This window comes from Microtus oregoni, unplaced genomic scaffold (genome assembly GCF_018167655.1).
Source record: "Microtus oregoni isolate MIOR12 unplaced genomic scaffold, Mior012 000002F_ref0000024, whole genome shotgun sequence".
Lineage (NCBI taxonomy): Eukaryota > Metazoa > Chordata > Mammalia > Rodentia > Cricetidae > Microtus > Microtus oregoni.
Window position 1 is genome coordinate 28,812,299 of NW_024543061.1, and position 17,270 is coordinate 28,829,568.

General features: G+C 44.6%; 1 protein-coding gene across 2 annotated transcripts in view; it reads right to left on the bottom strand.

Annotated features, from left to right (window-relative positions):
• Window positions 1-391: 391 nt before the first annotated feature.
• Window positions 392-17,270, bottom strand: part of Aplf (aprataxin and PNKP like factor) — a 64,759-nt gene continuing 47,880 nt past the window's right edge. For both annotated transcript variants that reach the window (XM_041636899.1, XM_041636897.1), the window contains 2 exons: window positions 14,641-14,687; window positions 392-1,970 (listed from right to left, as the gene is read on the bottom strand). In XM_041636899.1, the coding sequence (XP_041492833.1) occupies window positions 1,762-1,970; window positions 14,641-14,687 (256 nt within the window). In that variant the 3' untranslated portion in view covers window positions 392-1,761. The remainder of the gene's footprint in view (window positions 1,971-14,640; window positions 14,688-17,270) is intronic.

Genomic DNA, 17,270 nt, shown 5'->3' on the forward strand with positions numbered 1-17,270 from the left:
AAACATTGCTTTTGAGCTAGGGATGTGGCTCAGCTGGTAGAATATCTGCATAGGACCCAGGATTTAATTCCTAGTCCGTATAAATCAGGTATGATGGGACGTACCTATAAACCCAATACCCATGGAATGAAAAGAAAAAAATGCTATATCCAAGACTCTCAAGAACAAAGAGCCAATGGAAGGTGTGAGTGTTAATCTTAGTTTGTCAACTTGATTGGATCTGGGGTTAGCTAAGGCATGCAATGGTATCTGGGAGAGGAACAGAGACCCTCCCCTCAGGGGGCTGCCACCAAAAGTTACCCACATGGAGAAAGTGATGCTGCTCTGGCACCCACCCATCCCCTGCTGGTGAGCAGGTCAGCCCCTCCTGCCTCTGCAGCAGGCATCCTTTCCCAACACTAGAGCCTCGCTCTTTAGCCTCCCAAAGTGCAATGAGGATCAACAGCTCTCCTGAGTCCTCTAGGCCATGGGTGCCAGATTCGGACTGCTGAGGACCTCACCCAGCCTGTGGACTGGGCAGCTTCTGGTCCTCTGTCTCTCCAGGGTGAAGACAGCCATGTGAACTACTCAACCCTCACCATGACAGCCAATGTAATAAATCCCCCTGAAGCATATTCCTATCCGTTCTGTTCTCCTAAAGAACCAAACACAAAAGGAGAAAACAACTTTGCAAAGAAGTCAAAGGAACTGATAATAGTATAGAGAAATATTTATTTTGTCTTTCTTCAGTTTAAGTAAAATTTCACACTGTATAATTACATGGAGAGAATAAGAAAACATAGTCAACACCTTTTGTTCTAAGAAAAATCAGGTGTGATACCCTTGCATCCCTTCTTTCCTCTTACGGAATGCCAAGGCGCTGCCAACTTGCTGCTTCGTGATCGGATGCACCCAGCTCAGTGCTCAGACTGCACACAGTGAACACTGAGCTCCTAGAAACTCTAAGCTGCCTAAAACAGAGAGTTACTGAGAGCCTGGTTCAAGAACAGGAGTGAGGAGATGAACCTCTTTAACTCGGAGCAAGGGCTTCTTCAGAGGCCAGAACCCTAGCCAGGGGAGAGAATTTTACCCGCCTCTCACTGAGGAGACCGTCTGAGAAAACTGGCTGGAAGCTTCTCTGCATGCTAAGTGTAAAGCTACACAGTGCACGTGAGGTAATCAAGGAAATGCATGACGTGAAGACAACCATAGTTGTGGGATGTGCAAAACAATTCTCTTGCAAGGAGAACGTCCCTTCTCTATACACCAACAGGACCTTTTGCAGTGTCTGTTTCTTAATAATTTCCCCAGGATTCGAAGGACAAAGGCAGTAAATGGAATCACAAAGCCACATCTAATGCATTAGAAAAATAACAGACACTGCTCTGGCTGTCATTTTGTGCAAGTCTAGCTTCGGGAGGGGCTCTTCAGACAGCGGTGTAGGCGACTTTCTCCCAGCATCCTGTAATCACCTAAGCTTGCACAGCGCACTACAAAGAGCAAAGGTCTGTACGACCTATGGCTTTTCTTAGCAGTATGAAAGTACATGAACAATTTCGGGCCCTACCTAAGCTCTTTGCCTGCTTCCTCTGACAGTTGAGTTGAATGGCACCATAACGGGCAATAACACAGAGTCCGCCTATTTCACTGAAGGCTGGTGCTTCAGTGGCGCACGTACAAAGAACTACGGAAAGGAGAGATCAAGGACTGGAGTGCCACTCAGTTTCTGGACGTTTCCCATAAGGAAAGCGCAAGCAGGAGTTTTACATTATTGCAGAAAAGCTATTTTTTCCTCCTCATAAACCTTTTTGCTTCTTTCAAAAGCTCTTCCACGTCTTCCTTCTCTTCCTCGTCCTTTCCTGGCTGCCAGTCAGAATCCTCATCTGTTGGCTCATACTCTTCCTCATCCTCATCCTCTGGGAAGCTGTCGTTCAGGTTGTTCTCACCGGGGTGCCCAGCGTCACCACTATCTTCATCCGGAGCAACTCTGACTGCGAAACAGAACATTGCCAACAACACATCAATCGCTGTTCGACCCGGGGTTAGGGATATCTGTGTAAAATGTCTCCACTGACATACAGCTTACTACTTTAAGTTTCAGAAGGGCACTAAAGTGATCGTTTGCTTATTGTTATTTTCCCCACACTGGAGAGCCCTGGACTAACCTGGTCCATGACATCAAAGCAATGGTCCATAGTAACACCATGCTCTCCAGCCCTTCACCCCAGCTACGCTATGCCCCGCCCCATCCTGATAGGACTGCTCTTCCATCCCCACTACCTGGTCAAAGACAGCACGTGCCACTTGTAAGGAGATGCTTGTAAACCAAAAGCCAGCTGGGAAGCTTTGTCTCTGGAAACCTAGGTGGCAGTGGGAGCCCAGGAAAGTTCTGTCAGACCTGGGTTCCATCCAGACTGTCCCAGGTCCCATCTACCTTTCCCCTGATCCTGGACCCCAACCTGCTATAGGGAAGGTTTTTCTGTCAGATCCACCAAGTGTGTTCTCACTCTTTCTGACTGATCTAACAAAGAAGAGACTAATTTTCTAGGGCAGATCACACTCTCTGAAGAGGATGGCTCAGGGCTTCTGCTGTCTAGATCTTGACTTCTCTTTGCTTGTCAGCTCTTCACTACTCTCCAACCTCTTTGATGCCGGTTATTCTGATCTCCGTGCACACCACTCTGCTCTCTATCCTAAGGCAAGGTCTCACCATGGACACCAGGGCTGGCTGAACTTGCTGTCCAAGTGCTAATCACAGGCGTGCATCTAGTTATTCCACACACAGCGAGCTAGCCTCTGTTCAGTTCTCCAGTCGTGGGGTCCTAGAGGAGTCCAAGCATGGCCGCTGGTAGGCTTTTGAACTCATTTGGTTTTCTCCCTGTTGCAGACCTGACATTAGAGCATGACTTGCATTGTCCTATTGGAAGGGCACCCTTGCCCAGACCCATTATGTGTTCTTAGACAGACTGACTTTTCTTCTCTTTCTGTTAGTGCTATAAGCATAAGACATCATATAATTCATGTATGTTCAGACACACACTAGCCATCATTACAAAACCCCACAAGCGCAGGGCTTTATTTCAGGTGTACTGAGGTAGTGAGTCCTAGTCGTCAGAAGGATTTTATTTTCTTTCTCAAAAAGACTGCTTACATCACTCACATTCTACATTCATATTTTTGTGCTTCTTTACCGGGAGGCCTGGAACCTACCAGAACATCTCCCAGGCACGGTGTGTTACTAATGCTCTGACTGAGGAGCCGTCGCTGCACCACACAAGTGCCCCGTGCTCTGGAGCTCAACACTAACGGTTTGCTAACAGTGCCCCGCAGACACTTTGTTTTCCCCTTGGGAGACAGGATTTTGCTGTGTAGCCCAGGCTGGCCTCAAAAGTGTAATTCTTCTGCTTCAGCCTCCAGAGTGCTTAGGTTACAGACTGGCTAGAAGTGTGTTAACATGGTTTTAAATGGTTTTATGTATTTGTTTGTTTGTTGTGTATGTGTGTGTATGTGTGTGTGTGCGTGTGTGCAATAGGTACAATGGTGTACATGAGAAGGTCAGAGGTCATGGAACAATCATGGGAGCTGGTGTTCTCCCTTACCTCTCTCATCAGGCCCTCATCAGGCAAGCAGCTGTATGTGCTAAACCATCTTGCTGATCCTGACATGTAACTATTGCTATAGAACCAATTAATAAACACTCTAACAATAGATTCAATTAGCAAATTTAAGTATTAAATAATGTAAACATCATTTAGATTGGAGTTTCCTTTGTTTCCATTGTTCTTCAGTGGTTTCTGAAGGTGTTTTCAGAAATGCCTGTTTCTGTCTTTCTGTGTAAATGGGCCTCAGAGGTATTGAAACTTCAGGAATAAGTTATCTCTGCCCATAAAAGTCAAAGTTTATAAGCCAAGAGAATTTAGAGAACACGGCAAGAAGCTCTCTGCTGCACATGTGATTCACGGTGAACTGTGGTGTCTCCATTTAAATGATGAACCAGGAAAGTTTCCATACAGCTTGGGATAAAACTCGCTGCTTGTGAACTGTAGAGAAACTTTCTTATACAAGGGGATTTTCAATTGGAGAATTTGGAAAACTGTCTGGGTCGAACCACAGACTCCATGGCCAGACTCCGCATGGTGCAGAGAATACCCCACCCGTGAAAAGCTCGCACACCAAAGTGACAGGCCCAGCAGTGCATGTCCTGTTTGTAAAATCAGTAACAGCACATGATTCAATAACCTTCAGTTTTCATAGTTATGACCCCCAGCAGGTGTGCACGGGATTCAAGAGCATAACATACTTTAAATTAAGAGCTCACAGTGTTTTCTTGTATTAGATTCAGTTTATTTAAAATATAATTTCTAAGTATACCTGTAAAATCAAAGTGAGCTTGTTTACTACAAAGTAAGGTGAATATAAAAGTTATTATTTTTCTTTTGCAGCTTTCCCCAATAATGCTTACAGGTTTTGGGGTTATTTTTCCACTAGTTACTCTAATTCTTATGGTTGGTCATTCACTCGGTCCCAAAAAAGTCTTGCAAAAATCGGCATGGTTGATGAGAAACAGCAAGTATCGGAGTCGAGACACCTGTGTTGTAAGCAAGTCAATGCTTTCTACTGCTGTGATAAACAGTGACCAAAGCAACCAAGGGAGGGCAGGGTTGATTTCATTTGACCATACAATCTATGGTTGATGAAGTCAGGCTGTTTACTGACTTGCTCCCTGCTTCACACTTAGCTACCGTTTTGTTTTTCCAGTCCAGACTTACATGTCTAGGGATATTACCACCCACACTGGGCTAGGCCCCACTACATCAATTAACAATCAGGAAAACGCCCCACAAACATGCCCACTGCAGGCTGATTTGGATAATTCCTTAATTATGGATTCCTCTTCCCTGGGGACTCAGTTTGTGTCAAGCTGACAATACAACTAACCAAGACAATGATGAATTTTATCTAATGGAATTAAATATTTTTAATCTATAAAGCAATTAAGTTGTCTCAAAGATCCTCTGTAACTCTAAAATATTCATTTTAAAGTCAAAATAGGGCTCGTCAACATCTCTACGGATCAGTGTAACTATGTGAAACTGTGAAAATGGCCTGACAGCTTCGCTGCCTAAAGACAGAACTGGAGAAATAAGCTGTCATTTACTTTTACAAACTGATGGGAAATACTTATCTACCATAGTGATGAAAACAGCTTTTAGAAAAAGCAATAAGTTTGTGGGTTAAAATTCGGGTCTTCTATACGATTCCATTGGTCGACTTCTCTGTTTTTATGCCAGTACCACACTGTTTTCATCACTGTAGCTCTCTAATAGAGTTTGAAGTCAGGGATAGTATGAACACCTCATTTTCAATAAAGGAGCTAAAAGTATACAATGGAAGAAAGCATCTTCAACAAATGGTGCTGGCATAACTGGATGTCAACCTGAAGAAGAATGAAAATAGACCCATATCTATCACCATGCACAAAACTCAAGTCCAAATGGATTAAAGACCTCAATATCAGTCCAAACACACTGAACCTGATAGAAGAGAAAGTGGGAAGTACCCTACAACAGATGGGCACAGGAGATCGCTTCCTACATATAAACCCAGCAGCACAGACATTAAGGGCAACATTGAATAAATGGGACCTACTAAAACTGAGAAGCTTCTGTAAAGCAAAGGACACTGTCACTAAGACAAAAAGGCAACCAACTGACTGGGAGAAGATCTTCACCAACCCCGCAACAGACAAAGGTCTGATCTCCAAAATATATAGAGAACTCAGGAAACTAGACTTTAAAATGCTAATTAACCCAATTAAAAAATGGGGCACTGAACTGAACAGAGAATTCTCAACAGAAGAAGTCAAATGGCCAAAAGACACTTAAGGTCATGTTCAACCTCCTTAGCAATCAGGGAAATGCAAATCAAAACAACTTTGAGATATCATCTTACACCTGTCAGAATGGCTAAAATAAAAAACTCCAATGATAGCCTTTGCTGGAGAGGCTGTGGAGAAAGGGGTACACTCATCCATTGCTGGTGGGAATTCAATCTTGTGCAACCACTTTGGAAAGCAGTGTTTCAGTTTCTCAGGAAATTCGGGATCAACCTACCCCTGGACCCAGCAATACCACTCCTGGGAATATACCCAAGTGATGCCCTATCATATGACAAGAGCATTTGTTCAACTATGTTCATAGCAGTATTATTTGTAATAGCCAGATCCTGGAAACAACCTAGATGCCCTTCAATGGAAGAATGGATGAAGAAAGTGTGGAATATATACACATTAGAGTACTACGCTGCGGTAAAAAACAATGACTTCTCGAAGTTTGCATGCAAATGGATGGAAATAGAAAACACTATACTGAGTGAGGTAACCCAGACCCAAAAAGATGAACATGGGATGTACTCACTCATAATTGGTTTCTAGCCATAAATAAGGGTCACGGAGTCTACAATTGGTGATCCCAAAGAAGCTAAGTAAGAAAGTGAACCCAAGGAAAAGCATATAGTTATCCTCTTGCCTATGGGAAGTAGACAAAATTGCCGGGGAGAAAATTGAGATCTTGGGGGTGGGGTGGGATGGGGGTAAGGGGAGATGGGGAGAGAAAAGGGAGAAGGGGAGGATGGGGGGAACTTGGGGAAAAGGGATGATTGGGATAAAGGAAGGTTGGATAGGGGAGCACGGAAGCACAATTCTTAGTTAAGGGAGCCACCTTAGGGTTGGCAAGAGACTTGAACCTAGAGTGGCTCCCAGGAGCCAAAGGCGATGTCCCCAGCTAGTTCCTTGGGCAGCTGAGGATAGGGAACCTGAAATGACCCTATCCTAGAGCAATACTGACGAATATCTTGCATATCATCATAGAACCTTCATCTGGTGATGGATGGAGATAGAGACAGAGACCCACACTGGAGCACTGGACTGAGCTCCCAAGGTCCCAATGAGGAGCAGAAGGAGGGAGAACATGAGCAAAGAAGTCGGGACCACGAGGGGTGCACCTACCCACTGAGACAGTGGGGCTGATCTATTGGGAGCTCACCAAGGTCAGCTGGACTGTGACTGAAAAAGCATGGGATAAAACCGGACTCTCTGAACATGGCGAACAATGAGGGCTGATGAGACGCAAAGGACAATGGCATGGGGTTTTGATCCTGCTTAATGTGCTGGCTTTGTGGGAGCCTATGCCAGTTTGGATGTTCACCTTCCTAGATATGGACGGAGGAGGGAGGACCTAGGACTTACCACAGGGCAGGGAACCCTGACTGTTCTTTGGACTGGAGAGGGAGGGGGATAGGAGTGGGGGGAGGGGGAGAAGGGTGGGAGGAGGGGGAGAAGGGTGGGAGGAGGGGGAGGGAAATGGGAGGCTGGGAGGAGGCGGAAACTTGTTTTTTTTTTCCTTTTCTCAACAAAAAAAAAAAATCCTTTCAAAAAAAAAAAAAAGAAAGTGGCCATGCTGGCCTTCTCTAACTCTGCAGAGGAAGCTGTAAGACCAGCACAACATAAGAATTATACAACAGCAGAGTAACAGTTCTGGGGCTGGGACACAGCTCTGTAGCAGAGCTCTTGCCTAGCACAAACTACTGCTATATGTGCCTCAGAGCTGATTAGTAGCTTAGCTCTTCAGGTTTTATTTTCCTTTTTCTTTCCATAAATATTATTTGGTATAATATCTCTAGAGAAAGAAAATTTATTATATACTATAATATTTTTAATAATGTTTCATTTTACAACCAAAGTCTAGTTTTTTTCTTTTCTTTTTTGTTTGATTGTTTGTTAGTTTTTGTTTTTTGAGATAGGGTTTCTCTGTGTAACAGTTCTGGCTATCCTGGAACTCGCCGTGTAGACAAGGCTGGTCTCAAACTCACAGAGGTCTTCCTGCCTTTGCCTCCCAAGTGCTGGGATTAAAGGCATGCACCACTACTGCCCAGGTTAGTTTGTTTTGTTTTCTTTTCCTTTTTAATGTACCAAGACGGTAATGGGTTTTCACATGTAGTAAAGCAGCTTGTAAATAAATGTCTGCAGTACTGTATCCCACCACTGCATCAGGTCTCTGACAGCCCACACTCCTACATCAGGTCTCCGACAGCCCACACTCCTGCATCATCAGGTCTTCGACAGCTCACACTCCTGCACCATGAGGGTTCTGACAGCCCACACTCCTGCATCATCAGGTCTCCGACAGCTCACACTCCTGCACCATCAGGGTTCTGACAGCCCACACTCCTGCATCAGGTCCCCGACAGCCCACACTCCTGCATCATCAGGTCTCTGACAGCCCACACTCCTGCATCATCAGGTCTCTGACAGTCCACACTCCTGCATTCTCTCAGCTCTTCCCAGGTAAGTAGCAGCTTGAATCTCAGGTAAGCCCTGTTACTCTTCTTTAATCACTTTTTTATCTAGATAAGAAAGAAAGTGGGTTCTGTCTTGGGGGAAAGGGAGGGTATATCAGTATGTATACACCACTGCAGAAATTTAGAGGCTTTAAAGCAGTTCTCAATGATCCCTCTGAGTTCTTGCAACAGCATCAGTTGCCTGGAAGGATAAATACCACATAGACGGGATGCATAGCTCATAGTAAGGATGATACTGCACAGCAAGGGGCTTGAGAGAACAGCTCCACTAGTCAGAGTGAATGCTGGCGATAGCTGCCTTTAGATGCCATCAAGAGGGCAGACAGCAAGCAAAGTATACGACAAAATATTCCTGGCACTGATTTCTCTTGCATCCACTATCTTGTGCCAAAGCTCTAGCACTGTGAAAATGTGTGGAAAGCTAGCAAGAGCTCACGCTAGCAAGAGAGAGAAGAAACGTGGCAAATGGCAAGAGAGCAAGCAATGCAACCCCTTAGCAGTAACATGTAGAGAACTCTGTGGAGCCTGCATTTCAGGAGGGGCTAAGTGAGAAGTTACACCCAGAGTCCAGTGTGACTGCTTCCTTACTGATGCTGTGCTGTACTGTATTACCTTATGTGGACACGAGTGTCCACCTCAAATGCAACATGTTTACAAAGAAACCGACAAGGGCCTGGTTTTCTCCTTGCTTCTCCTATGTGGGATGTCACCTCCATTCTCCTCATCACCTTCACCACCGTCCAAGGCATTGCTGTTTCCTAGCCCTCGTGCTGGCCTCCGTCCCATGCACATCAGTTGGCAAGCCTATCAATTCTTTCAAGATCTCTTAACTTTGGGGCACTTCTCACATCCCTGTGGCCCTTCCCACACAGAAGACACATGACACAGGAAAAAATGAGTATGTGAGGAAATGAATCTATACATATATAAGGATTTGGGGTGATGGAGGAAGGTCATTGGTTAAATAAAGAAACTGCCTTGGCCCTGATAGGACAGAAAATTAGATAGGCGGAGTAAACAGAACAGAATGCTGGGAAGAAGGGAAGTGAGCTCAGATGACATTTCCTCTCCTCTGTGGGGCAGACGCGATGAAGCAAGCCACCAGGTCAGACATGCTGAATCTTTCCCGGTAAGACTGGTGCTACACAGATTATTAGAGATGGGTTGATCGGGATATCAGAATTAGCCAGTAAGGGCTAGAGCTAATGGGCCAAGCAGTGTTTAAATGAATACAGTTTGTGTGTTGTTATTTTGGGGCATAAGCTAGCCAGGCAGCCGGGAGCTGGGTGGCAGGAATGCAGCCCACAGCTCCTTCAACAGAATGGTACCCAGACATGGATAACTACATCCACAAAAAGCCTGAGAAAGCTTGGGAAAGAATAGAGTAAAGCATGTTTTCCTGGTATCATCAATTTCTCAGGTCTGCTCTGCTTGCTAGAGGTAAGAAAGCACTCTCATCTAAGAGAGGCTTCCTGACTCAGCTTTAGCTGCAAAACTCTGCAGCTCTTTTAAGAGTTCCTGTCATGAAACACTTAAACGGTGTTGATAAAAAGCTGAACACATGCTTGTTTGTTTTCAGCCGTAGCAGGAAAAAAGTTGTGCTGTTTTAAAATGCCAGCTTTCTGGGCCGTCCTGCCAGGGCAAACTCTGACTGTTTGAGGCAGGACTGACTACAGAGAGAGGACTTGAGTGTTGTCTGTTGCAGCTTGCTTGCTGGCAGGGACCTTGAAACACCACAGACTTAGACTTGTGGCAATAAACATGGCTACAGGTGGCACCTCCGCCATGAGGCTGGAAAGCTAAGGAATGGACTGGATCTAGCCAGCAAAGCCATGGCTTTAATCCTACCTATGTTGCTTGGTAATTTAAAGGCTCATGTGGTCAGAAAAAGAGAGAGAGATACAGTAAAGAGAGATTCAAAGACAAAGAAGACCTTTAAATGATTTACAGTGTTAAAAATATATGCAGGCTAAAAGTTAAAGTTCTTTAAAAAAACAAAAAAAAAGGAGGAAAAAAAGTATTTCAGGTGGTAGGACACCTTTGGGAGGCAGAGGGAGATTGACCTCTGTGACTTCAAGGTGTGGTAGCACATGCCTTTAATCCCAATGCCTGGGAGGCAGAGACAGAAGGATCTCTGAGAGTTCAAGGACAGCCTGGTCTACAGAGTTATTCCAGGTCAAAAATATATAGAGAACCTGTCTCAAAAAGTAAAAATAAACAAAATAGAGTTAAAACAAAGCTGCACAAAGATGGAAAATAAACAGAGAATTTTGATACTGTATGCTATTATGCTCTCTTTGAATTGTTTTAATGGTGAAGAAGGAGCAACAGCTGCTAAAAGATATTTGTTTATAAATGCTGCTGAACTAATTCAGCATAGATATTTTGAAAATACCTTGACTTTAAAATTTGGATCTAAGGACATAATGCTTTGGAAAGGAGTTTCTTCTTTTGTTTTCACAGAGGATGAAACCCTGTGGATTGCTTCTATCCCAATATGGTATGATAGACCACGCCCTCCTGAAAGGTTGCTGTGAACACCTTCAGAAAATTACTTCATTTAACTGCCAACTGAGATGAATCTAGCACACAGGTTATATCATGAAAGACCTAAATAACAGCGCCCCCATTCAGCAGGAAGCAGTTTGGAGAGAAAAAACTGTGCCCATGTTCCCAAATATTGTTTATAAATGTTCTTTTACATTTAAAGGAGGATATGATATGGATATGGATAATTTACATTGGTTTAAGTTTCGCTTTGTTGATATAAATTTAAGGTCAATTTTGTTATATGTATATATTTCTGATATTAATTAAGGTATTGTGATTGTATAGTTTAAAAATGTAATGTATACAGGTTGTTAATGGATAATAAAGCTTGTAGTCATGTTAGTTAGATTTTCTAGATATGCATAGATATATTTCAGATAGGTATTCTTCCTATCTTTCAAAGAATACAGAATATAGCATTTTAAATGTTTTAATAACTTAGGGTTTTTCATGACAATGAGACACGTCTGCTCCTGGCAGCACCAATCTACTTCAAGAAGAAGATGGGCATCGAAGAGGCACCTTATGGAGTTTGATAGTCATTTGGGCAAGAAACTGCTCTTGCCTGGAATATTGCATAAACTGGACACAGAGAACCCGCAGAGAGAGGACTGCTGAACTTGCCTAAAGGTGTAATGGTCTTTCGGGGTTCCTGATTCATGAAAGAGTCTACATGACATTCTGCAGGACACAGCAGAAAGTGACTGAACTGTCTTTGGAATTTCCTGCTTCATGCAAATGTCTGCTGGATACTATGGGCCTGTAGGCCAAAGATGGATGCCCCAACGGTACAGAGGAACTTTGGATGACTGTCCAGGCAGCAAAATATCTCTGTCATTTCTAGAGTTTGGAAGTTTCTTACTTCTTGTTTACTTAGGTAATATTATATCCTTCTGGAGTCTTTGATGGAGTAGAAGAATGGTTAGTTATAGTTATAGTTTTCCTTTGTTATGGCAAAAGATAAAGCAGATATAAATATTGTAATTGTAATTCTTGCTTGATAACTGTTTTGCTATATGTGATTTTGCTATGTTAAAGTTAAAGCCTTCCTTTTTGTTTAAACAGAAAAAGGGGAAATGATGGAGGAAGGTCATTGGTTAAATAAAGAAACTGCCTTGGCCCTGATAGGACAGAAATTTAGATAGGCGGAGTAAACAGAACAGAATGCTGGGAAGAAAGGAAGCAAGCTCAGACGCCATTTCCTCTCCTCTGTGGGGCAGATGCGATGAAGCAAGCCACCAGGTCAGACATGCTGAATCTTTCCCGGTAAGACTGGTGCTACACAGATTATTAGAGATGGGTTGATCGGGATATCAGAATTAGCCAGTAAGGGCTAGAGCTAATGGGCCAAGCAGTTTTTAAATGAATATAGTTTGTGTGTTGTTATTTCGGGGCATAAGCTAGCCAGGCAGCCGGGAGCTGGGTGGCAGGAATGCAGCCCACAGCTCCTTCAACACTGGGGAATGATAAACATTAAACATTTGGGAGATGAGAAAAACAACTGTCAGAATTCTGTCTTAGATATCCCTAAATTAGGAAATATGAGACCCTAACATTTAATTTAACATTTAAAGTATTCAGACCTACAAGTTTTAGAGGAGGACAGATGTTCTGATTACATCAGCACACAGAGCGACCCCAGAGCTCACAGAGCTGCTCCTACTACACCGCTCTAGGAGCTCCACTGGGAGCCTGAAGCCAGCTCGCTCCCCCCCCCCCCCCTCTCTCTCTCACAGACACACACACACACACACACACACACACACACCAGGATAAACCCTGTTTGTGACTGGGCAGAGTAGGGGTTAATAGCAACAATAATGAAATAAATGGCAGTAGTTAAAGCTCATGAGCTACCTATTTTGGGACTTTTCTGTTTGCTGTAACTGAACAGTGGGAAGCAGTACTGAGACACTGAAGCTACCTGGTTAAAAATGCTCCATGTATGTGATATCGTGCTGCTAATAAGAAAATGTGATGCCCGTATAAAAAAAATGTTCTTTAAACATTCACTGTTGAATGTTGTAATTATATTGTAATCTCAAAAAATATTTTAAGTTCACAGTTCTAAAGTATATTCTTCATTTAGAAAACACTTCAACAAATCCCAACAAACTTTGTAAAGACTATCCAGATATTTTAAACTATGCTATATGATGCATATTGACAACTTTTAGGTAAATAGCTCCTATTTCTATAAAGATAAACAATGTCTTTATATGGGATAATATGCCTGTATAATTTCCCAATAAAATACATTTAAATAAAACATTGCATTATTGCTAGAAAATCATTAAATCCAACCCAGTAAAAATTCTGTCAAGTAACAGCCCCGAGACCCGGCCATTCAAGACAAAGGGGTCCATTAATGCCTAGAGTACTAAGGCACCCAAGCGGTCATTAAGAAAGCGATTCTTGCTGATCTCTGATTGTGAGTTTTCTTCATGGCTTTGTCTCAGCTTGTTTACACATGCAGATATGGGTACTAGAGAGCACAGCCCAGACAGCCAGTGCCTTATTCTCTCTCTCTCCTCGGGGCAGGGGTGGTATTTACTGATGTGGTCTTTGATTAATACACAACCAAAGAAGCTGAGCTTTACTGAAAGGAAAATTCTTCTTTTTCCTAGGAAAATTCTTAAGGAGCTCAAAAACAGGTAAGAGAAAGATCAACTGGGCAGTTAAAGGTTTACACTATAGGGATGCCCACAGTCCTGGTGGTACTGGATGGTTTACATTATAGGGATGCCCACAGTCCCGGTGGTACTGGATGGTTTACACTATAGGGATGCCCACAGTCCCGGTGGTACTGGATGGCTTACACTATAGGGATGCCCACAGTCCCGGTGGTACTGGATGGCTTACACTATAGGGATGCCCACAGTCCCGGTGGTACTGGATGGTTTACACTATAGGGATGCCCACAGTCACGGTGGTACTGGATGGCTTACACTATAGGGATGCCCACAGTCCCGGTGGTACTGGATGGTTTACACTATAGGGATGCCCACAGTCCCGGTGGTACTGGATGGTTTACACTATAGGGATGCCCACAGTCCCGGTGGTACTGGAAAAGATTTGTTCTCTGGTTCAGAATAATCACAAGCTACAGTGATTGGTCCAAAGGGGAGAATCTGGTCTAGGCTAGGTGAAGGAGGGAAATTCATCCTTTCTAAGAATCGTGAGCCAAAAGTTATTCATTCTTTCCTCAGATGTCAGCACTGATTCTGTCCCAGCTTAATAAGGAAGAGCCCTCTAAGACAGAATGGTGACAGGAAACGGCAAACACTACTTACAGTAATAAGGAGCCAACACAGTAGGCACTGTCCACAGCCAGCCCCCGCTCATGCTTTCCCGCTGTAGTCAATATGCTTTCATCCCTACTCAGCCCACTGTGCCCTTCTGTCCTCACATGCTTAAAAACAAAAGACGCCTGGCAGACGCGGGAAGCCAATGGGCTATGATCGGGAAAGGCATTTGCTATATATACGCTTGTAATTCTTTCATTTATTTGGGATTGGGAATTGCTGTGCTGCCCAGGCTGGCCTCAGACTTGAGGCAATTCTCCTGCCTCAGCCTCCCAAGTGTTGGGATTCCAGGTATGAGTTAACATACTCAGCTTCTAAAAGTTCATTTTTAAAAAACCAACTAAAAACTCATAAAAAAAATAAATAACCTAAGAGAAATTATCCAAAGCAGCAACAATCAAAATTACACACAGGTCTCTGTGGAGTTTGCTGAAGCACAGTTACTCACCCGGAAGTGCACTGTGTCTGTATTCCATCTTGTGCTGGGGGTTCTTCCTGAAACAGAAAAGGAGGCAAAGATAGGACAGAGCTCTCCAGAGACAGGGAAGTGCTATGAGAATAAAGCAGCATGCCCAGTACCCTACAGATAAAGTTAGGCCCAAGAGCATCTTACAAAAGGATGTGTCGCCATCCCCTGCTCCCGCCTCCCTTCTTCCCTCTCCTCTGCTTCCTCCCTCTCCTTCAGTATCAGGCATGTGCTACTCTGCCCAGCAGGATTTGCCTTTCATTACAGTATTTACTGTGTGCATCCCATGCCAGGTTAGCACCTCTGGACTCAAGAAACGACAGTGTAGAGAGAGGGCAGACAAAGTAATAAGCTAGATTTAAGAGCTCCCTAATAATCAGATAATTAAATCTTTTACCTATAAGATATAGCACCAGTGTAAAAATGTTCTTTTCTATCAGCTAAAACCTGTACACTTTGTAAAAATGTTCCATAATAAAGTTATATCTTTAAAGGACTATGATTTTTCTCTTCTGTGCCTCTGAAATAACTAAATAAAATAAATAATTTCTAATTATATGGAACCATCTGATTTACAAACAGTTGTTTCCTGGTTTTTAGCATTACCTGAAAGACCCCCACTCACTAAGCAGCAGTAATGCCATTTTGCAAGGCTTAAACTTTGGAGCAACGCAAGTAATTAGAGCAGGGAAGTTCGACTTGAAAGCAAGGGCGAGAAGCCAGGCGAGATATCTGCGGTCAGCCGGTCAGCCACCTGGCCCCAAGCGATAAGGAACCCGCAGCTGGCCTGCTCTAATGAGAACATCCCGTTTGCTTAGGGAAACGGGGGATGCCTATAGTCAGCACATGTGCCCAACTTAGAATGTCAGTAATTCACTCCCCCTATGAAAGATCCCAGCTTATCTGCTGTAACGTCATTTCACAAAGCTTTTGACGAACGACTGTAAGTGCAGAGTAAGGTCAGGGTCCCTGGCTGCAAAACAGGATCTTTATATCCATAGATTAGGACAGGACATCAATTAACAGGATGTCTGTTCCCATACATCTGTGCTGGGAGAGGAAAAACCACCTGTGCCCCTTGCCCCATTCCAACTGACCACTAACGATGCATTTGCTTCTGTAATCTGCTTCTGCTGCCCTCTTTCCTATAAAAAGACCTTCCCCCAGTCTGCAGGCGCGCGCTTGTCTTCCGAGAGACTAAGCCGCCCCAGGTACCTGTGTATTAAATAAAGCCTCTTGCTATTTGCATCCGAAGAGTGACTCGCTGCTCCTTGGGAGGGTCTCCTCAGCCTGAAAGACTGCCCAGCACTGGGGTCTTTCATTTGGAGGTCCCACCGAGATCTGGAGACCCCTGCCCAGGGATCACCGACCCACCACCGGGAGGTAAGCTGGCCAGCGATTGTTTTCCGTGAATGTCTGTGCTTCGGTGTTTCTGTGTTTGCGCTTGCGACTGACTCTGTACTAGTTGGCTGACTAGATCTGTATCGGGCGGACCGCGGAGGAGCCGACGGGCTCTCACTCCCGACCGCAGCCCTGGGAGACGTCTCAGAGGCATCTGGGGGCCGGATGTGGTGCCTGGCCCATCGGTAACTCTGTGAATCCTTACCGAATAGGATTGTTCGGGGCACCCCCACAGTCCTAAGGGTACGTGATTCTTCTGGGAGACGAGGAATCCGGATCCTCAGAGTCTCCGTCTGAAATTTTGCTTTCGGCATTATGCCGAAACCGCGCCAGCGCATCTGTATTGTCTGTGTATTTTTGTGCTTAATATGTTCTTTGTTTTGTATATCTGTTTGTACTCGAGTCTAAATCTGGTACCATGGGGCAGTAAATAACCATCTCTTGGACCCTAACTCTAGGAAAATCCAAAAGAAATGCAGACAGTCTGCCCTTCCTTTACTTCTCTAGGCTCTGCTGCTGAACTGCCCTGCTTGCTGTCGCGAGGGGGGAGGGAACAGGACTGTGATCTCCTGAGGCACAGCCTGGAGCCAGGCCTAGGCGGGGCAACTGGCTCCAGCTCTGAGCAAACCTCTCAGCAGGACGCAGGGCGGGGCATGGCAGCAACCCTGGCCCGAGTCAGAGAAGGGGGCAGCCGTGGCCCCCCTGAAATCCCTGTGCTGAAAATGACGTCCTCCCTTGCTGACCTGAAGTCCACCAGCACCGCACGGGAGGACTGGGGGAGGAGGGCTGCCTTAGACAGTCCAAGGTGTTCCCTCCCCCTACAGCCAATGCAAAGGCCTTCCCAGCTGCTACTGGCAGTGTGAGGGCTAAGAGGAACTGAGTGGACCAATCCTGACCTCACAAGTTCCCTGGAGGGAATGCCTCCTGGGGCCTCTGGAATCCCATTCAGAGAAAAGCTGCTAGATTGCTGTGAGTATAGAGATGGGATGTGGGAAGCTTGTGCTATACAACTAGGAGCTCACTGTGGACAGAGCTGAGGCTGAAGCCAGGTCCTGGGAGGATCCCCAGTGGGGTTCCCTGTGGAGAAGGCTTGTTTTCCTTAGAAAATAAGGTGCTAGAGACTGAATGGCAGCCCCCCATCTGCAAATGCCATGTAAAACCTTGTACTAAAGATCTGTGGCCCTTGCCCAGGGGAAATAGCTGGTGCTAGC